At 43.0% G+C, this 23,350-nt stretch overlaps 1 protein-coding gene across 2 annotated transcripts in view; it reads right to left on the reverse strand.

Moving 5' to 3' along the window:
• Window positions 1-23,350, reverse strand: part of LOC111952403 (NT-3 growth factor receptor) — a 292,939-nt gene that overhangs the window by 106,891 nt on the left and 162,698 nt on the right. For both annotated transcript variants that reach the window (XM_023971023.2, XM_070435166.1), the window contains exons 10-12: window positions 21,336-21,350; window positions 15,787-15,842; window positions 14,753-14,855 (exon numbers count right to left, since the gene is read on the reverse strand). In XM_023971023.2, the coding sequence (XP_023826791.1) occupies window positions 14,753-14,855; window positions 15,787-15,842; window positions 21,336-21,350 (174 nt within the window). The remainder of the gene's footprint in view (window positions 1-14,752; window positions 14,856-15,786; window positions 15,843-21,335; window positions 21,351-23,350) is intronic.

Here is a 23,350-nt window from a genome sequence, read left to right on the forward strand (position 1 = left end):
TAATGTGAGGGGTTATGGAGGGGGAAACAGTGTTGCAGTAGTCTAATGTGAGGGGTTATGGAGGGGGAAACAGTGTTGCAGTAGTCTAATGTGAGAGGTTATGGCAGGGTAAACAGTGTTGCAGTCATGTATTCCACCGACGTAGGATGATAGCATTCTAAGCAGTTCCCTTCAGACTCTCCAGTGCCGTGGCCAAAACCCAGCCAGTCATGAATGATGTACTTTGCTTCACTGGTGTGTGCTAATCGCCCTTCGGCGGTACACAGGTAATGTTGCACAGAGAAAGGGAAACCCTTGTGACAGACGTGGGATGGGGGATATCAGGGGGCAGGACACGGGTGGGTCGGGAGGGGGGTTTAGGTGAGAGTGAAGCCAACTAGAGCAGACAGGAGCAAAGAAGAGCTAAGCTGCACGGTGGAGGGATGGAGGTAGGGTTAGTTACAGAGGGAGAAGACACAGCACAAGTATGAGTGTCAGGACTTAATCGGGTGTCTCTCAGTCACTTCCCCTCTCCAGCAGCCCCTCTTCCCCTCTCTGTGTCTGTAGGTTGACACGCAGACAGACCAGCTCTCTCTGCAGACAGGTGCTACTCGGGCCCAGCAATGGGTCCAGTGAAGAGGGCTCAGGGAGCTCTCAAAATAGACAGAGACAAAAGACAACAATGTTAAAGCCATTGTGACGTCTTCCAATCAAATGGTGTGAAACCAGCCTCGAACCACTGTGACACTGAGTGACAAGCCCACACAGGCCACTAGTCATAGGATGCGGTGGGTTTCATGGATGGAAATACAACTGTCTATTGGGATTTCAGGAGGGTGTGCAGCTAGAGAGACTCATTGTGTTGCTAAGAACCCATCTGTTGAGAAAGGATACACTACTTAACAACAAGCTGGACCTCTAATAACCTCCATTATTCTAAACAAATTGGACATATTTCATAAATAATCCCATAAGGTAAATTACATTACGCCTTGTGTTTTTTAAGTCAGACATCCCTTAAAGCTTTCTGGACATCAAATGAGATTATCTAAATACAGAGGGCCAAAGAACCAAAAATTCAATTTCCCCTTTTAGCAGGGAATTTGTTGTGGTAAGAAGTGGACTTGCAGATACCTAATTAAATAATTTGTCCCCTGTCCGAGTCCCTTTTCTTTTCTTTTGAAAATCAGTATCACCATATGAATCTGTGCATGCCCTACAGGCAGCAGGCCTGACTCCATAAGAGCACCAGCTCCCAGAAACATTACATTGGCACAGCCATAGGGGCGTGTGGTTCTGGAATGGTTGGGAGGCACAATGGAAAGGTACAGTAAGTACATGGACTGGTCTGGTGAGGTGCGTCCTGTCAGTGAGAAATACGAATCATCCATTAAGAGTCTTTTAGAGAAAATGACCAACTATTATGATGGAGGAGGACAGGACTCAGAAGAGTTGAACCCCTTGGGTTTGTGCTGCCTTCTATAACATGGGCTGCTCAGGAAACGCATTTTCACATGATCAATGCATTAATTAATCATACCATAACACCTAGCTCATGAATTGTGATTCCACAGCTATGCACAACTATCCAGTTGTGAATGAAATGCCAACAGGTCATAGCGAAGCCAGCAGCCACTAAAGTGTGAATCATTACAGCAAGCAAAATGTCACAAACACATTGACTCTCCAGGCCGTTCTGAAAAGAGACTATCCAATGAGAGAGTGAGACAGAGAGAAAGAGTAAGAGAGGGAGAAATGAAGAGAGAGAGTGAATGAGTGAGTGAGTGAGTGAGTGAGTGAGTGAGTGAGTGAGTGAGTGAGTGAGTGAGTGAGTGAGTGAGTGAGTGAGTGAGTGAGTGAGTGAGTGAGTGAGTGTCGGTTGCTGCAGCCCAGGCATCTACAATCGATCACCGGTTACCACTCTGTCAATAGAAAGAAATGAGGCCACTCAAGGGCTCCCTCTCCCCATCTCCTCTTCATTGTGCCTTTCACAAAACCTGTACTTATAACCAGATACCTGAGCAAATAAATAAATCAACCACTCTGGGAGGGGGAAAGAAAAAACAAAACATCAAGGTGTGATGTAGTGTACTGTAGCCTAACTCTCGGGCCCGAGAAGTGACTAAATCAATCCGGTGGCGTACAACACATTACAGTGTCAGCCTGGAGTTTAATCTGGGTCCTACAGCACCACTCTCCAGAGCCGAAGCCCTGCTGCAGGTTGAACCACAGGACAAAAGAAATACGGACCAGAAGCAATTTAGAGAGGTCAGATGAGAGTGACTTATCAGTCAATAGGCCTTTGTATGAGCTTTGATCTCATAGAGAGTGTTGGGATTCTCCAAACCAACAGTGAATACCGATAAAGTATTTTATCTGGACTATTAAATCAATGTCATTTCAAGGTTAGTGTGGCGATTGTGCAATGTATGATCTACCCTCTAATGTGTATGCAGGAGCATGTAACACAAGTTGTTTGTATTCAGAATTGTTTTGAAGCTCTTGCCCAGAAGGATATCCTACGAATCAGGTTTGGGTTAGCAAAGTAACTTTTATCAACCCTGAGTCATCTCGGGATAGCCAGTCATATGGATGTGGTTCACCTATTAGTCAGGTAAATTTCTACGGCAATGAATCCTTCAGAACTAACCTGCTCCAGGGCAGGCTAACTCAGGGCTAACTATTTATCCCGAATGAAGTATCTGAGCCATGAGTTGAGGCCTAATGAAAGAGCTACTCAGGGTTTTCTAAAGCTAACCATCTTCAGTTAGTACAGATGAAGCCTGAGCTGGAATGTGAAGCTAACTGAAGCTGGTTAGCTTTACAAAACCCTTAGTAGATCTAGCTTGCACCGTAGTATACCCCTCAGGAATTAGAGCAATGTAAAAACAGTGAATAAAAATAGGTCTATGTAAAAACAGCATAAAAAAGACATATACTTTATGTAAATTGTTAGATAATTTCCTTATAAGTACAAGTATTGAATTCATAAATTACATATTTTACTGGAGAAGCATATTCAAGCAAGAGTTTTTTAACATTTCTAGTGTGGTCAAATATTCCATAGTGTATAAACATTTTCTGGCTGGCATATTTTGCGCAAAACAATAATTTCCATTGTTGATAATTACAGGCTTTGTTATTGAAGCAGCACATTGGTCTTAATGTGTCAGTAAATGGAGATAATTACAGTACATTATACCTAAGCAGCCAAAAGGACTGAGAAAAAACTGCAAAACTAATAGCATTATTTTAGAGCATCAATTATACTCTAAATTGGTAGAATTTTTACACAATGTAACATGCTATCATTGATGGTAAATGTCATTCATCCTTATGTGGTAATGTGATAATCAGGTAGTCATTCTGATGTCTGTATGTAGGAATATCGAATGTATAGCGTAGTAGCCGTGAAGTCCAAATAGCGATACTGTGAGTGTATGTAGTAATGTCAGTTACAGGACGGCTGTCTGATTGATGAACGATGCTCTTGGTTAAGTCATGAGTGGGAACAGTAAAACAAACATCCCTAGGAAAATGGCCTTGTCATATTTATCCCATAAAGGTGAGATGGGATAGAGGACTAAGCTGTTTGTGGGTCGAGTTCACCAGTGCTCCAGCGTCTAGCACATCGGTGCGGCAAGCACACAACTTTCTTCTCTGAAGTAAGAGGGAGAAAAAGTCCTGCTGTCAGATTTAGGATATAAATAATGGGATCTCACAGTGAGCCCTCTGAGAAAGTTTAACACTAGAGAGAGAACCACTGCTACTGTGGAATAAGAATCAGTACAGAGGAGAGGGTGGTTTAAATACTGTAAGCCCTGGTCTAACATTGCCATGCACAGGGTGTCCTGATAACACTGAGATGGCATGGACACGCAGCTCACACCAAACCTGCCTTTTAGCTAATGCCAGCCACCCAGCTAGACACAGAGAACATGTGGAGACCAAACAGAGATTGCTGCTGTACCTCTTTATAAATTCTGGGCATAGAAACACGGCTATCAACTGATGCTACAGCACCTGCAACAAAGGCCTCATCTATAAAACAGTGRTGTTTAGAGGCTGTATTAGCTGAGCTTTCAGCTGCTCCTCCGGGATGACCTTTCAGTCGCCACAGGACTAGATTACGGTTATTTCCGCTTCAATTCATACAAACAACTATTATTTATTCCGCTGGACTGCTACCAAAATAATAAAATAAAGTCTCAATACTTTGTCCACAAACAGGATTCCTCAACACACTTCGCAGGATCCCGGAACAGAAAAGGCCGATGTTTGGAGGGAAAAGGGATGAAGGAAAAAAATACTCTTCTCAAGGGAGACACAATGGAGGCTTTTTATGGCCAGACTATTCTCATCCTGAAGTCAATCGGCATTCCAAAGGCCCTTATTCAGGCAGAGTATAAAAAAACATGCCAAAGCATTTGTGAGCTTCGCGGCTCTCCTTGAAGTCTTACTGTCACATGCCAATCAGCCAGAATTACATGCCAGACATGCTCAAAGACTCACGGAGAATGGCTGATTCTGTTCCTGCCTTCCTTTCTCTAATACCCTGCATTCACACGGGGGAGTGGCGTGGTGCTGGCTGGTGGCAGTCACGTCTCACAGCTAACCGAGGACATATGAGGACTCCCAATCTGATAAACCAATAAACGTAAATAACACCCAAGCCAGGATGTATCTGTGTGAGAGAGAACGAGGCCTGGGGATGCATGCAGAGCAGCGGAACTAGGAGATATTGTGTGTCCACATGTAAACAGCTGGGAGAGTAAAGCAATCGGAACCGGCTGCTCCCTCCCTCCTGCAGTACCGTTACCGTCAGCCCGCCAGCACTCTGCCTGCCGACGTCTGCAACTATCTCACTCTCTTCCCCCCCATTTCTTCTTCCTTTTTTTTAAATTCCACATCCGATGATGTTATCAACTTAATCTGCTTTTAATTAACTTGGTTAAAAAGGATTGAGAGCACTTTCTGTTGTTGTCAAACAGAGGGAGAGGAAGCACAGAAGGGGAAGGGGGTGGAGGAAGAGAAGAGATGTGGGGATAGAGCCAGGAGGAGGAGAAAACAGCCCCCTGTGGGACAAGAGTGAAATGGAGAAAGTCGATGTGGAGATGGCAAAGTGCCAAGGCAAGCAGTCAGCCAGCGGTATATGCATTCATTAGAGGACTACAGGCTTCATAGGGAGGCCTGGGGGCATTCTAATGTTGTTAACATCAGATACAGGGACTGATTACTTTGCAAATCAAATCAAAGATTATTGGTCGCGTACACAGATTTGCAGGTGTTATGGCAGGTGCAGTGAAATGCTTATGTTTCTAGCTCCAACAGTGCAGTAGAATGTCTTACAAATACAATACACAAATAATCTAAACTAGAAATTGAGAACTGAGTGTACTAAACATTAAGAACACCTGCTCTTTCCATGACATAGACTGACCAGGTGAATGATCCATTATTGATGTCACTTGTTAACTCCACTTCAATCAGTGTAGATGAAGGGTAGGAGACAGGTTAAAGAAGTGTCAAGACAAAATATTTAAGTTCCTTTGAACGGGGTATGGTAGTAGGTTCCAGGTACACCGGTTTGTGTCAAGAACTGCAACGCTGCTGTTTTTTTCACGCTCAACAGATTCCCATATGTATCAAGACTGGTCCAAAACTCAAAGGACATCCAGCCAACATGGGCCAGCATCCCTGCTGAACACATTCGACACCTTGTAGAGTCCATGCCTCGACGAATTGAGATTGTTCTGAGCTCAATATTAGGAAGGTGTTCCTAATGTTTGGTATACTCATTGTAAATTAGAGTTCCACTTGATGATGAAAGTCAAATGACAATGCTACAGGCCTCCAGACAGTAAGAAGCAATGCATTGAACATCCTTTTGATGTGTGTGTGTTTGTGGCAGCAATTCCATAATTGGTACACTTACACACAAATGTAGTAAGGTTTCACAAGGGCGCTTTAAAAACACTATCTTCCATCTAACAATAAAGCAGAAAAAGAGAGACAGAGAGATTGTCTAAATCAGGGGTGTCAAACATACTGCCCCTGGGCCGGGGGTCCAATCTGGCTCACGGGTGGTTTGACAATAAAACATTTTAAAAAATACATTAAAAAAATACACACACACACATATATATATATATATAAACCGGTAGTTTGGATCCTGGATACTGATTGGCTAAAACAGCATTTAGCCGTGTGTATGTGAGACTGTAAACCATGACTATGACGTTTAGCCTTTTCACCTCGATAAAATGGCTACATCAACAATAGTTTGACATGCCGATGTACAAAATAAACGTTTAGATTAACTTGAGAGAAACCGAAACGAAAAGAACATTGTGAAACAAACAAAGCGGGCACTTACCTGATTCACTGACTGGTGTGCAGAAAAAGGGATGCATTGTGAGTTTGGGAATACAACAAAAACGGAGCTGAACGTCATTCTAAGGGGACTTGTATGGTTCAGTGAGAAACATGAATGCCGAAGAATATGGGATTAGCAGCTGCGCTGGACTCAGAGCTGGTTTGAACCGACAAATCAACGACCCCCCTGTCAGTTTGGCATGGAGTATACAGAAGGACACCAAATTCACAACGACCAACAATGTGTCTGTCGGCGTAATTAAAAAGTTGAGGGAAGAGGGGCCATGATAAAGCTGAACGGCTAGGTATGGTATGTAACTTAACTAGCTAAATCATTCTAATGTACCCTGACAATATAACTGGTAGCTACAGTCGGAAGTTTACATACACCCTAGCCAAATACATTTAAACTCAGTTTTTCACAATTCCTGACATTTAATCCTAGTAAAAAATCCCAGTTTTAGGTCAGTTAGGATCACCACGTCATTTTAAGAATGTGAAATGGCAGAATAATAGTAGAGAGAATGATTTATTTCAGCTTTTATTTCTTTCATCACATTCCCAGTGGGTCAGAAGTTTACATACACTCAATTAGTATTTGGTAGCATTGCCTTTAAATTGTTTAACTTGGGTAAAACGTTTTGGGTAACCTTCCACAAGCGTCCCACAATAAGTTGGGTGAATTTTGGCCCTTTCCTCCTGACAGAGCTGGTTGCAAACCGTAGTCTTGCTTTTTATGGCGGTTTTGGAGCAGTGGCTTCTTCCTTGCTGAGTGGCCTTTCAGGTTATGTCGATATAGGATTTGTTTTACTGTGGATATAGATACTTTTGTACCTGTTGCCTCCAGCATCTTCACAAGGTCCTTTGTGGTTGTTCTGGGATTGATTTGCCCTTTTCGCACCAAAGTACGTTCATCTCGAGGAGACAGAACGTGTCTCCTTCCTGAGCGGATGATGGCTGCGTGGTCCCATGGTGTTTATACTTGCGTACTATTGTTTGTACAGGTGAACGTGGTACCTTCAGGCATTTGGAATTTGCTCCCAAGGATGACCCAGACTTGTGGAGGTCTACAATTTTTTTCTGAGGTCTTGGCTGATTTCTTTTGATTTTCCCATGATGTCAAGCAAAGAGACACTGAGTTTGAAGGTTGGCCTTGAAATACATCCACAGGTACACCTCCAATTGACTCAAATGATGTCAATTAGCCTATAGGAAGTTTCTAAAGCCATGACATCATTTTCTGGAATTTTCCAAGCTGTTTAAAGGCACAGTCAACTTAGTGTATGTAAACTTCTGACCCACTGGAATTGTGAAATAGTGAAATAATCTGTCTGTAAACAATTGTTGGAAAAATTACTTGTGTCACGCGCAAAGTAAATGTCCTAACCGACTTGCCAAAACTATAGTTTGTTAACAAGAAATTTGTGGAGTGGTTGAAAAACAAGTTTTAATGACTCCAACCAAAGTGTATGTAAACTTTCGACTTCAACTGTATGTAGGCCTAACTATTAGCTAACGCTATTGTCTGATGTTTCAGGTACACAAAAGAGCCAATGGGAGTGAACACCCACGCAAAAACGCTGCCAAAGATATTCAAAATAGCTAGCCCGTCGCAGATTTACACAAACCACTGCCTTCAAACCACCATGATCCAGAAACTTTCGGATGACAGAGGCACGAGAAATAGAGGTTCGGTAAATACTGTCTGTCAAAGGACACAGGTTCGAAACCTCTCTTCAAAGTTACTGGAGGCCAAATCTGGAAGCGGTGGAACACTATTCTCTCTGACAACATAGCAGCAGCTCCCCCAGTTAAATGAACGGCATCCATTTCCAGCAGCGTGTAGCCAACAAACGACAACATGGGCAAGCCAACAACAAACGATAACACGGAGAAAAAAAATCGCTTGTGCACAATAAATGGCAACATTCAGATCAACATGAATAAATAATTGGCATGTGTTAGTCACTCCAGAAGTGGTGCTAATGCTTGTTTTTTTTCATACATTTAATGTAAGCTTGCTATCTAGCCTGGGGTTGTTGCATACTGTAGCAACCAGTCTAGCAAAGAGACTTTTGTCCGGACTACTTTTTCTGGCGGAATGTATTTATTATAAATGTATCTATTAAAGCAACATTTTCCATTTAGATGTGTAGTTCCTTGCCTTACTGTGTTGGCAACCAGTTTATAAAAACAATAAGGCACCTCGAGGGTTAGTGGTATATGTCCAATATGCCACGGCTAAGGGCTGTATCCAGGCACTCCGCGTTGCGTCATGCTTAAGAACAACCCTTAGCCGTGGTATATCGGGACTTAATGCTTAAATATACAGTGCCTTGAGAAAGTATTCATAGCCCTTGACTTATTGCACATCTGTTGTGTTACAGCCTGAATTCAAAACGGATTAAATAGATTTTGTTTCTTACCCATCTACACACAATACCCCATAATGACAAAGTAATAACATGTTTCTAGAAGTTTTAGCAAATTTATTGAAAATTAAATAGAGAAATATCTAATATCTAAGTATTCACACCCCTGAGTCAAGAATTTGTAGAAGCACCTTTGACCAGTCTGTGCTAGAAAAATCTTATATTAGAGTCTTTCTGTGTACGTCTCTAAGAGCTTTCCACACCTGGATTGGGCAACATTGGCCCATTATTCTTTTCAAAATTATTCCAGCTCTGTCAAATTGGTTGTTGATCATTGCTAGACAACCATTTTCAGGTCTTGCCATAGATCTTCAAGTAGATTTAAGTCCAAACTGTAACTCAGCCACTCAGGAACATTCACTGTCTTCTTGGTAAGCAACTCCAGTGTAGATTTGGCCTTGTGTTTTAGGTTATTGTCATGCTGAAAGGTGAATTCATTTCCGTGTCGAATGAAAAGTAGACTCAGCCTGGTTTTCCTCTAGAATGTTGCCTGGGTTTAGCTCCTTTTCATACATATTTTATCCTGAAAAACTCCACAGTCCTTAATGATTACAAGGATACCCATTACATTATGCTTGAAAACATGGAGAGTGGTACTCAGTAATGTGATGAATTGGATTTGCTCTAAACATAACACTTTGTATTCAGGACAAAAAGTGAATTGCTTTGCCACATTTTTTTGTAGTATTACCTTAGTGCCTTGTTGCAAACAGGATGCATGTTTTGGAATATTTGTAAACTCTACAAGCTTCCTTCTTTTCACTCTGTCAATTAGGTTAGTATTGTGGAGTAACTACAATGTTGTTGATCCATCATATGTTCTCTCTTATCACAGCCAATCAACTCTGTATCTGGTTTAAAGTAAATATTGGCCTCATGATTAAATCCCTGAGCGGTTTCCTTCTTCTCCAGAAACTGAGTTAGGAAAGATGCCTGTATCTTTTTAGTGACTGGGTATGGATACACCATCCAAATAATGAATAACTTCATCATGATCAAACGGACATTCATTGTCTGCTTTTTTATTTTTACCCATCTACCAATAGATGCCCTTCTTTGAGAGGCATTGGAAAACCTCGCTGGTCTTTGTGGTTGAAATTGTGTTTGAAATTCACTGCTAGACTAAGGGACCTTACAGATAATTGTATGTGTGGGGTACAGAGATGAGGTAGTCATTCAAACTCAGGCTGTAACAGAACACCATGTGGAAAAAGTCAAGGGGTGTGAATACTTTCTGAAGTGCATCAAGACATTTTTCAGACCTCTTGTCTTTTTCCACATTTTGTTACAATACAGCCTTATTCTAAAATGCATTTAAAAAATATATATCTACACACAATACCAAACAATGACAAAACGAAAACAGGTTTTTAGAGATGAGAAACAACTGAAATACCTTATTTACATAGGTATTCAGACCCTTTGCTATGAGACTCGAAATTGAGCTTAGGTGCATGCTGTTTCCATTGCTAATCCTTGAGATGTTTCTACAACTTTATTGAAGTCCACCTGTGGTAAATTCAATTGATTGGACATGATTTGGAAAGGCACACACCTGTCTATATAAGGTCCCACAGTTGACAGTGCATTTCAGGGCAAAAATCAAGCCATGAGGTGGAAGGAATTGTGTCAAGGCATAGATCTGGGGAAGGGTACCAAAACATTTCTGCAACATTGAAGGTCCCCAAGAACACAGTGGCCTCAATCAATAATACGGAAGCCACTCCTCAGTAAGAGGCACATGACAGCCAGCTTGGAGTTTGCCAAAAGGCACCTAAACGACTCGAGGACCATGAGATACAAGATTCTCTGGTCTGATGAAATCAAGATTAAGCTCTTTGGCCTGAATGCTAAGCATGACGTCTGAAGGAAACCTTGCACCATCCCTAAGGTGAAGCCTGGTGGTGTTTTCCAGCGACAGGGACTGGGAAACCAGTCAGAATTGAAGGAAATATGAACGGAGCAAAGTACAGAGAGATCCTTGATGAAAACCTGCTCTAGAGCGCTCAGGAACTCAGACTGGGACGAAGGTTCACATTCCAACAGGACAACGACCCTAAGAACACAGCCAAGACAACGCAGGAGTGGCTTCAGGACAGGTCTCTGAATGTCCTTGAAACCGATCTCTTGAAAGACCTGAAAATAGCTGTGCAGCGACGCTCCCCATCCAACCTGACAGAGCTTGAGAGGTACTGCAGGTAAGAATGGGAGAAACTCCCCAAATACAGGTGTGCTAAACTGTCGGAAACCATCTCAGGGAAGCTCATCTCAGGGAAGCTCATCTGCGTGGTCGTTGTCCACACCAGGGTCTTGACCTATCTGCAGTTTGGTGTCTTAACCAACTTCAGTGGGCAAATGCTCACGTTTGATGGCCACGGGCACACTGGAGAAGTGTGCTCTTCACCGATGAATCCAGGTTTCAACTATACCGGGCAGATGGCAGACGTCTGGGTTCGTGTGGGCGAGCGGTTTGCTGATGTCAGTGTTGTGAACGGAGTGCCTCATGGTGGTGGTGGAGTTATGGTATGGGCAGGCATATGCTACGGACAACGAACACTATTGCATTTTATCGATGGCAATTTGAATGCACAGAGATACAAGATCCTGAGGCCCATTGTCATGCCATTCATCTGCAGCCATCATCTCATGTTTCAGCATGATAAATCACGGCCCCATGTCGCAAGGATCTGCACACAATTCCTGGAAGCTGAAAATGTCCCAGTTCTTTCATGGCTTGCATACTCACCAGACATGGCCCATTGACCCACCAGACCCATTGAGCATGTTTGGGATGCTCTGAATCGACGTGTACAACAACGTGTTCCAGTTCCCACCAATATACAGCAACTTTTCACACCCACTGAAGAGGAGTGGGATAACATGCCACAGGCCACAATCAACAGTCTGATCAACTCTATGCAAAGGAGATGTGTCACGATTCATGAGGCAATTTGTGGTTACAACAGATATTGACTGGTTTTCTGATCCACCTCCCTACCTTTTTTTTAAAGGTATCTGTGGCCAACAGATGCATATCTGTATTCCCAGTCATGTGAAATCCATAGATTAAGCCATACTGAATTTATTTAAATTTACGGATTTCCTTGTAACTCAGTAAAATCTTTTAAATGGTTTCATGTTGCGTTTATGTTTTAGTTCAATGTATATAATATATAAAAACATATTGGGGAGGACAGGGGGACGACCTCAGTCGACTGACTGAAACCAAATGGAAACTGTTTAGAAATGATATTGGACCTACATTTATACAGTTTCTTGACTGTGTCCAGCTCGCTAAGAATCACCCAAATGAAAGCAAGACAGTCAGGGAGCATCAGAAATTCCCAAAATTATGAATAGAGGACAATTTTTTGCACATTTCTGACGCAGAGGAAAAATAACCCATTTTCCGTGCGGCGCTCCGGACCTCTTTGAAGACCGAATGAGGCCCCCGGGGGAAAATGTTTGACACCACTGGCCCAAATCCTCCTAAGCTATGTCTACACAGGCAATGCACAGCCATCAGCCAAAGCCGGCATGTGTTACCTGAAATACTGTAAACACAGTCATACAGTTTCTAACAGCAGCACAGCCATCCCTGAGACAGGGCTGTTCCAGGGGAAGGGACAGGGCATGAAGCTGAGAGAGAGGTGTTTACTACTACTGCATCAGTCACAGAGAGCACCAAGTCCAACACGACATGCAGCAGAACCAGCTGCATCAGCCACAAGAAGACAGTGATAAGTAGTGCTTGGACATGACTCAAAAATATACGCTTAGGCTGCACTGTGACATATTTGGAATTGGTTGGCATAACTGACACTCCTGAAAACTCATCTTCACAGTGATCAAATCTGCAGTATGGTGAGTGTCACCCCCACCTCCGCCTTCCTGTCCACATACTTTACCAACACAAGGAGTAGATAAAGTATACAGTGGGGAGAAGAAGTATTTGACACACTGCCGATTTTGCAGGTTTTCCTACTTACAAAGCATGTAGAGGTCTGTAATTTTTATCATAGGTACACGTCAACTGTGAGAGACGGAATCTAAAACAAAAATCCAGAAAATCACATTGTATGATTTTTAAGTAATTAATTAGCATTTTATTGCATTACATAAGTATTTGATCACATACCAACCAGTAAGAATTCCAGCTCTCACAGACCTGTTCGTTTTTCTTTAAGAAGCCCCCCTGTTCTCCACTCATTACCTGTAGTAACTGCACCTGTTTGAACTCGTTACCTGTATAAAAGACACCTGTCCACACACTCAATCAAACAGACTCCAACCTCTCCACAATGGCCAAGACCAGAGAGCTGTGTAAGGACATCAGGGATAAAATTGTAGACCTGCACAAGGCTGGGATGGGCTACAGTACAATAGGCAAGCAGCTTGGTGAGAAGGCAACAACTGTTGGCGCAATTATTAGAAAATGGAAGAAGTTCAAGATGACGGTTCAATCACCCTCGGTCTGGGGCTCCATGCAAGATCTCACCTCGTGGGGCATCAATGATCATGAGGAAGGTGACGATCAGCCCAGAACTACACGGCAGGACCTGGTCAATGACCTGAAGAGAGCTGGACCACAGTCTCAAAGAAAACCATTAGTAACACACTACACCGTCATGGATTAAAATCCTGCAGCGCACGTAAGGTCCCCCTGCTCAAGCCAGCGCCATGTCCAGGCCCGTCTGAAGTTTGCCAATGACCATCTGGATGACCAGAGGAGGAATGGAGAAGGTCATGTGGTCTGATGAGACAAAAATAGAGATTTTTGGTCTAAAACTTCACTCGCCGTGTTTGGAGGGAGAAGAAGGATGAGTACAACCCCAAGAACACCATCCCAACCGTGAAGCATGGAGTGGAAACATCATTCTTTGGATGCTTTTCTGTAAAGGGAACAGGACGACTGCACCGTATTGAGGGGAGGATGGATGGGGCCATGTATCGCGAGATCTTGGCCAACAACCTCCTTCCCTCAGTAAGAGCATTGAAGATGGGTCGTGGCTGGGTCTTCCAGCATGACAACGACCCGAAACACACAGCCAGGGCAACTAAGGAGTGGCTTCGTAAGAAGCATCTCAAGGTCCTGGAGTGGCCTAGCCAGTCTCCAGACCTGAACCCAATAGAAAATCTTTGGAGGGAGCTGAAAGTCAGTATTGCCCAGCGACAGCCCCGAAACCTGAAGATCTGGAGAAGGTCTGTATGGAGGATGGGCCAAAATCCCTTCTGCAGTGTGTGCAAACCTGGTCAAGAACTACAGGAAACGTATGATCTCTGTAATTGCAAACAAAGGTTTCTGTACCAAATATTAAGTTCTGCTTTTCTGATGTATCAAATACTTATGTCATGCAATAAAATGCAAATTAATTACTTAAAAATCATACAATATGATTTTCTGGATTTTTGTTTTAGATTCCGTCTCTCACAGTTGAAGTGTACCTGTGATAAAAAATTACAGACTTCTACATGCTTTGTAAGTAGGAAAACCTGCAAAATTGGCAGTGTATAAAATACTTCTTCTCCCCACTGTAAGTACACTCTAGAAAAAAGGGTTCCAAAAGGGTTCTGCGGCTGTCCCCATGGATAACCTTTTTTGGTCCCATGTAGAACCCTTTTTGGCTCCAGGTAGAACTCTTTTGGATTCCATGTAGAACCCTCTGTGGAAAAGGTTCTACATGGAACCAACATGGTTTATCAAAGGGTTATCCTATGGGGACAGCCGAATAACCTTTTTGGTTCTAGATAGCACCTTTTCGAGTGTAATGTTACAGCTGTGTACTGTATGTGAAAGTGGACTAGGTATGGCATAGAAAGATAACACAACAAGGTATTTGGCATGAAAGGGACACAGAAGCACAAACCCAGTATAATTTCTATTTTTACAGCTGAGGTGCTATCTAAAAAAAACAAGGTCTAAATTATTCTAACTTCCTTTCAGAAGAGCACTTAGTGTTTCTTACCTTTCATTCCAAACTTTGACCGCCGTCCATATTTGTTGATGAGAACAAACAGGACAACAAGAAGGACACAGGCAAATCCAGCCAGGCCGACAGCAATAGACACCTGGAGCAGGACAAGACAGGGTTTAGTGAGAGTAGATCTCACAATGAAGATGTCTACCTTAAGTACAGAAAAGCCAACAGGCATAAAGCCTGAATGCAGGGTTTGTGAAAACTTGATTAGTAGTGCAATGTACAATGCATTTTATCATATGGTAATGTGCAGTAGACTATTGAGGTTTACATAAGTTACTTCAACAACAAAAAACCTTTAGGGCACTCTCTGCACATTAACAATGCCTCTATGTGCCGTTCTCCACTGGCAAAAAAACAATACAAAGATACACAAAATGAAGTGGAAGTCTTCTCTCCTCCCATGTCAATGCTCTCTTCCCCATTAAAACCTTAAAATGAGCAAATAATCTCCTTCCAGTCAATTATGCAGGTTGATGTTTATTGTCATGAGTCTTCTTGTCCTGGAGGCAGAACTGAGCGATTTCCCCTTAAATAGGCCAGCTCAAAAGTCAAAATTGGCTATATTGTAAAATTTGATAAAATGAAAAATGTGCTTTTAGGTCTTCATTTAAGGTCAGGGATAGACAGTATGGTTAACAGTGTGGTTAAGGTTAAAATCAGATTTTATGACTTTGTGGCTGTGCCAGTTAGTGACCACTCTGCAGAGCTGCCTCCAGAACAAGATTCCTGACGAAAAAAAACACTAACCTGTACCAATTACAGCACAAAGATGAGCGAAATTACATTCTTAAGAAGTTGTTAAACACAGTGGCCACAAGGGAAAAGGCAGATAGGAGGGAGCTACAAGGCAAGGAAGTGAAAAATAAAGGAAAATAAACAGATTAAAATAGCTCAAACTAAAGCCTCCTTTTTGTTGTTGTTCCCAGGAAAAAGAAGATGTTTATGTGCTGTATGCAGGCTGTAGCTCCACTAGGTTTAAACAGCCACTTAGTACAGCACCACAGTGTTCTCAAACTCACCCCGAACGTGTCCTCCTCGGGCCTGTGTGTTACTGTGATGGTCGGTGTAGGAGTCCCTGTGAAGAAGAACAAAGAACATATTGGTCCTATTTATGAAAGTACTGACTGACAACCTTGAGTTATACTGTATGTTCTGTATAGTATAGCCTGAAACATAACATGCAGTCTACACTATAATTCTGAACAAGCCATAGGCATGAAGATTAACATTCAGAGTTGTAATCCGTGATGGCAGGGTAGAAGGGTGGGTATGGCCTACAGCTGGGATCATCAACTACATTCAGCCACGGGCCATTCAGCCCATTTCAAGTTTTGCTTACATGTGTATACGATCAAATACACTGTGTGTACAAAAKATTAAGAACACCTGCTCTTTCTATGACAGACTGACCAGGTGAATCCAGGTGAAAGCTATGCTCCCTTATGATGTCACAATCAGTGTAGATGAAGTGGAGGAGACAGGTTAAAGAATGATTTTTTAGCCTTGAGACATGGATTGTGCATGTGTGCCATTTAGAGGGTGAATGGGCAAGACAAAAGATGTAAGTGCCATTGAACAGGGAATGATAGTATGTGTCAGGCGCACCGGTTTGTGTAAATAACTGCAACACAGCTGGGTTTTGCATGCTCAACAGTTTCCTGTGTGTATCAAGAATGGTCCACCAACCAAAGGACATCCAGCCAACTTGATACAACTGTGGGAAGCATTGGAGTCAACATGGGCCAGCATCCCTGTGGAACGCTTTCGACACCTTGTAGAGTCCATCCCGACTTATTAAGGCTGTTCTTAAGGCAAAAGGTTGGGGTACAACTCAATATTAGGAAGGTGTTTTTAATGTTTTGTACACTCTGTGTATTATGTGTGCGAACAGATCCACCCCCCCCCCCCACCAAAATATGGTTTTTTGGAGCTGATTTGCTGGTGTTTTCACAGTCTTTTATGTCCAACAATAAACGTTTTCACATACTTTTATGTCCAACCCTGAGCTACAGTATGTACCAGATGAAAGAATTACAGCACAGACCCACAATCCATGCAGCTAACTGATGTTATGGTTAATGCTTTATAAACTGTGTAGTGTTAGTTGGGTTGTTGCCCTTCACAGCTCTGCTTCCATTTCTGATAAACTGAGACCTTTTCTAGTCTCTCCTCATCTGTACCCACTTCTATGGAGACACTAATTCCCCTGGGTTTCCCTCCCATCATGCTCTCTGCTAACAGGCCACGGTGTGGTGAAGTGTAGAGGAGTGGAACAGAATAGAACAGAACTGTGCTGAGTGTATCTGACAAACCCATCTGTCCTGTTCTGCCTGCCCTCTTCCTCTCCCTGTCTTCCTACCACCAAGTACACTCATCCAACATCATTTCCAGCCCTGACAGTAACAATCTGTCACTCTCTCCCGACCGCATTCAGGATTTATTATGCATGGAATATCCCAATGAAGCTCCGGCATGATGTCAATTTGAGGGCCTGGGGATGAAGATCAGTGGTTGTGCGTGCCTCTACATTTAACTCCTAAATTAGAACAGATTAAAGACTAAATGAAAATGCCCTGAATGGTCCTTCAATGAGAGAGGCGTCTAGCTATAACCTTGAGTCCTACTCAGCAAATGTAGGCAGTGTATGGTAGGAACAACTGTTTGGAATTAGGGTAGTAAATATCAGAAGATTTAAATGAAATCAAATGTAAGCTCCCATTACCATTTTGTCACTCTGTTTATTAAATAGATGTCATGGTACTATTTATGTCATGGTACTTCAGGTAACAGCCAAAATATAGGAATCACTTGAGTAAATGAGGGATACAAAGATTATTGAAAGCAGGTGCTTCCACACAGGTGTATTTCCTGAGTTAATTAAGAAATTAACATCCTATCATGTTTATGGTCATGTATAAAAATGCCCAGTTGCCCATTATTTTGGCTACCATGGCTAGAAGAACAGATCTCAGTGACTTTGAAAGAGGGGTCTCAAAGGAGCATAGGGGGTTAAAGTGTACAGTCGTGGCCAAAAGTTTTGAGAATGACACAAATATTAATTTTCAAGTCTGCTGCCTCAGTTTGTATGATGGCAATTGGCATATACTCCAGAATGTTATGAAGAGCGATCAGATGAATTGCAAAGTTCCTCTTTGCCATGCAAATGAACTAAATTCCCCCCCAAAAATTCCACTGCATTTCAGCCCTGCCACAAAAGGACCAGCTGACATCATGTCAGTGATTCTCTCGTTAACACAGGTGTGAGTGTTGATGAGGAGAAGGCTGGAGATCACTCTGTCATGCTGATTGAGTTCAAATAACAGACTGGAAGCTTCAAAAGGAGGGTGGTGCTTGGAATCATTGTTCTTCCTCTGTCAACCTTTGTTACCTGCAAGGAAACACGTGCCGTCATCATTGCTTTGCACAAAAAGTGCTTCACAGGCAAGGATATTGCTGCCAGTAAGATTGCACCTAAATCAACCATTTATCGGATCATCAAGAACTTCAAGGAGAGCGGTTCAATTGTTGTGAAGAAMGCTTCAGGGCGCCGATGAAAGTCCAACAAGTGCCAGGACCTTCTCCGAAAGTTGATTCAGCTGCGGGATCGGGACACCACCAGTACAGAGTTTGCTCAGGAATGTCAGCAGGCAGATGTGAGTGCATCTGCACGCACAGTGAGGCGAAGACTTTTGGAGGATGGCCTGGTGTCAAGAAGGGTAGCAAAGAAGCCACTTCTCTCCAGGACAAACATCAGGGTACAGGGATTGGACTGCTGAGGACTGGGGTAAAGTCATTTTCTCTGATGAATTCCCTTTCCGATTGTTTGGGGCATCCGGAAAAAAGCTTGTCCGGAGAAGACAAGGTGAGCGCTACTATCAGTCCTGTGTCATGCCAACAGTAAAGCATCCTGAGACCATTCATGTGTGGGGTTGCTTCTCAGTCAAGGGAGTGGGCTCACTCACAATTTTGCCTAAGAACACAGCCATGAATAAAGAATGGTACCAACACATCCTCAGAGAGCAACTTCTCCCAACCATCCAGGAACAGTTTGGTGAAGAGCAATGCCTTTTACAGCATGATGGAGCACCTTTCCATAAGGCAAAGTAATAACTAAGTGGCTCGGGGAACAAAACATTGATATTTTGGGTCCATGGCCAGGAAACTCCCCAGACCTTTGTCCCATTGAGAACTTGTGGTCAATCCTCAAGAGGCAGGTGGACAAACAAAACCCACAAATTCTGACAAACTCCAAGCATTGAATATGCAAGAATGGGCTGCCATCAGTCAGGATGTGGCCCAGAAGTTAATTGATAGCATGCCAGGGCAGATTGCAGAGGTCTTGAAAAAGAAGGGTCAACACTGCAAATATTGACTCTTTGCGTGAACTTCATGTAATTGTCAATAAAAGCCTTTGACACTTATGAAATGCTTGTAATTATATCAGTATTCCATAGTAACATCTGACAAAAATATCTAAAGACACTGAAGCAGCAAACTTTGAAAATTAATATTTGTGTCATTCTCAAAACTTTTGGCCACGACTGTAATATACAGTGGGGAGAACAAGTATTTGACCACACTCGCGATTTGCAGGTTTCCTACTTACAAAGCATTGTAGAGTTGCTGTAATTATTACATAGTTACACTTTCAACTGTGAGAGACGGATCTAAAACAAAATCCAGAAAATCATATTGTATGATTTTTAAGTAATTAATTTGCATTTATTGCATGACATAAGTATTTGATACATCAGAAAAGCAGAACTTAATATTTGGTACAGAAACCTTTGTTTTGCAATTACAGAGATCATACGTTTCCTGTAGTTCTTGGACCAGGTTTGCACACAAACTGCAGCAGGATTTGGCCCACTCCTCCATACAGACCTTCTACCAAATCCTCAGGTTTCGGGCTGTCGCTGGGCAATACTGACTTTCAGCTCCTCCAAAGATATTCTATTGGGTTCGAGGTCTGGAGACTGGCTGGCCACTCCAGGACCTTGAGATACTTCTTACGGGCCACTCCTTAGTTGCCCTGGCTGTTGTTTCGGGTCGTTGTCATGCTGGAAGAACCCAGCCACGACCATCTTCATGCTTCTTACTGAGGGAAGGAGGTTGTGGCCAAGATCTCGCGATAACATGGCCCCATCCATCCTCCCCATCAATGACGCGCAGTAGTCCTGTTCCTTTGACAGAAAAGCATCCCAAAGAATATGTTTCCACCTCCATGCTTCACGGTTGGGATGTGTTCTTGGGTGTACTCATCCTTCTTCTCCTCCAAAACACGGCGAGTGGAGTTTAGACCAAAATCTCTATTTTTGTCTCATCAAGACCACATGACCTTCTCCCATTCCTCCTCCTGAGCATCACCAGATGGTCCATTGGAAAACTTCAGACGGCCTGGACATGCGCTGGCTTGAGCAGGGACTTACGTGCGCTGCAGGATTTTAATCCATGACGGCGATAGTGTGTTACTAATGGTTTACTTTGAGACTGTGGTCCACAGCTCTCTCTTCGTCATTGACCAGGTCCTGCCGTGTAGTTCTGGGCTGATCCGTCACCTTCCCCATGAATCATTGATGCCCCACGAGTGAGATCTTGCATGGAGCCCCAGACCGAGGGTGATTGACCGTCATCTTGAACTTCTTTCCATTTTCTAAAATGCGCCAACAGTTTGCCTTCTCACCAAGCTGCTTGCCTATTGTTCCTGTAGCCCATCCCAGCCTTGTGCAGGTCTAACAATTTTATCCCTATGTCCTTACACAGCTCTCTGGTCTTGGCCATTGTGAGAGGTTGGAGTCTGTTTGATTGAGGTGTGACAGGTGTCTTTTATTACAGTAAACGAGTTCAAACAGTGCAGTTAATACAGGGTAATGAGTGGAGACAGGAAGGCTTCTTAAAGGAAAATACGAAACAGGTCTTTGGAAGCTGGAATTCTTACTGGTTGGTAGGTGATCAAATACTTATGTCATGCAATAAAATGCAAATTAATTACTTAAAAATCATACAATGTGATTTTCTGGATTTTTCACAGTCTCTCACAGTTGAAGTGTACCTATGATAAAAATTACAGACCTCTACATGCTTTGTAAGTAGGAAAACCTGCAAAATCGTCAGTTTATCCAATACTTGTTCTCCCCACTGTATGTGTGCGTCTCAGTCACCAGATCTCAACCCAATTAAACATTTATGGAAGATTCTGGAACGTTGCCTGAGACATCGTTTCCCACCACCATCAACAAAGCACCAAAATGATGGACTGTCTCATGGAAGAATGGTGTCGCATTCCTCCAATAGAGTTCCAGACAGTTGTAGAATCTAAGCTAAGGTGCATTGAAGCTGTTCTGGCAGCTCGTGATTGCCCAATGCCCTATTAAGATACTTTATATTGGTGTTGCCTTTATTTTGGCAGTTACCTACATTTATTGTTGACGGTCTTAAAATAGAAATCACTTACCATAACCCCCTAGAATCGTTTAAATCACGTTTTATTCAGCTAGAGACTTGCATATCATGGTACAATTTGTCTTATGGTACTACTTCTTGTTGACTGTTTTATAAAATCACTTACCATAATCACCATAATCTGTAGGAAAAGAAGACAGAAAAGGATTCGTCAGTGATGTATTCAACAAATGTAGGCATGTTTAAAGAAGAAAATGTTTTACTTTACTACTGGTCAGCAAATACACTATATATACAAAGTATGTGGACACCCCTTCAAATGTTTGGATTCGGCTATTTCAGCCACTGCCGTTGCTGACAGGTGTATAAAATCGAGCACACAGCCATACAATCTCTATAGACAAACCTTGGCAGTAGAATGGCCTTACTGAAGAGCTCAGTGACTTTCAACGTGGCACCGTCATAGGATGCCACCTATCCAACAAGTCATTTAGTCAAATATCTTCCCTGCTAGAACTGCCACGGTTAACTGTAAATGCTGTTATTGTAAAGTAGAAACGTCTAGGAGCAACAATGACTCAGCCGCAGGGTGGTAGGCCACACAAGCTCACAGAACGGGACCGCCGAGGGCTTGAAGCGCGTAGTGCGTAAAAAACACTCACTATCGAGTTCCAAACTGCCTCTGGAACAAAAGTCAGCACAGGAACTGTTCGTCAGGAGCTTCATGAAATGGCAGAGCAGCCGCACACACGCCTAAGATCACCATGCGCAATGCCAAGCATTGGCTGTAGTGGTGTAAAGCTCGCCGCAATTGGACTCGAGCAGTGGAAACGCGTTCTCTGGAGTGATGAATCATGCTTCACCATCTGGCAGTCCGAATGACAAATCTGGGTTTGGCGGATGCCAGGAGATGCTACTTGCCCGAATGCATAGCGCCAACTGTAAAGTTCGGTGGAGACAGAATAATGGTCTGGGGCTGATTTTCATGGTTCGGGCTCGGCCCCTTAGTTCCAGGGAAGGAACATCTTAAAGCTACAGCATATAATGACATTCTAAACGATTCTGTGCTTCTTTGTGGCAACAGTTTGGGGACGGCCCTTTCCTGTTTCAGCATGACAATGCCCCCGTGCACAAAGTGAGGTCTATACAGAAATGGTTTGTTGAGATCGGTGTGGAAGAACTAGACTGGCCTGCACAAAGCCCCTTTGGAATTAATTGGAATGCCGACTGTGAGCCAGGCCTAATCGCCTAACATCAGTGCCTGACCTCACTAATGCTCTTGTGGCTGAATGGAAGCAAGTCCCCGCAGCAATGTTCCAACATCTAGTGGATAGCCTTCCTGTAATAGTGGAGGCTGTTACAGCAGCAAAGGGGGGACCAACTCCATATTAATGCCCATCATTTTGGAATGAGATGTTTGAGCAGGTGTCCACATACTTTTGGTCATGTAGTGTATATCTAAATGTGTTTACTAGGTTTCTACACTTGAGCTGATCCAACTTGGGTTGTCATGGAGTTACAGTCAACATTTCCTGTCTCGTTACTGTGCTCTCCACTGCCTATGAACCTCGGCATCCATGTGTTGAATCCCATTATTATCCCAAAATCGGGTTCCAATTCCGAAATCACTTTAGCCTTTACCAAGAAAGCTGCTTCTTCCCGTTAACATCCAATCATCTTTCACAGTATTGCAAGTCTGCATTCGAATTCTGGCATAAGATCTGTATTTTTTTGTTGATAACACATTTTCCTCAGCCCTTGATTGGGGTCGGGTGTGTTGGATGCTGGGGCTGGGGTGTGCCACTTTGGGTCACCGGACCAGGATTCAGGGGCACTGTTATAAGCCAAATCATCAAATCAAATTTATTTTTCAGCCCTTCTTACATCAGCTGATGTCACAAAGTGCTGTACAGAATCCCAGCCTAAACCCCCAAACAGCAAGCAATGCAGGTGTAGAAGCACGGTGGCTAGGAAAAACTCCCTAGAAAGGCCAGAACCTAGGAAGAAACCTAGAGAGGAACCAGGCTATGAGGGGTGGCCAGTCCTATTCTGGCTGTGCCGGGTGGAGATGATAACAGAACATGGCCAAGATGTTCAAATGTTGTTGGAGCTGCTAATAGAAAACAGTTTTAATGTCAGCAGTGCTGTTGTAATTACCATTGTATTACTATTATTGTTATT

Source organism: Salvelinus sp. IW2-2015, linkage group LG26 (genome assembly GCF_002910315.2).
Source record: "Salvelinus sp. IW2-2015 linkage group LG26, ASM291031v2, whole genome shotgun sequence".
Lineage (NCBI taxonomy): Eukaryota > Metazoa > Chordata > Actinopteri > Salmoniformes > Salmonidae > Salvelinus > Salvelinus sp. IW2-2015.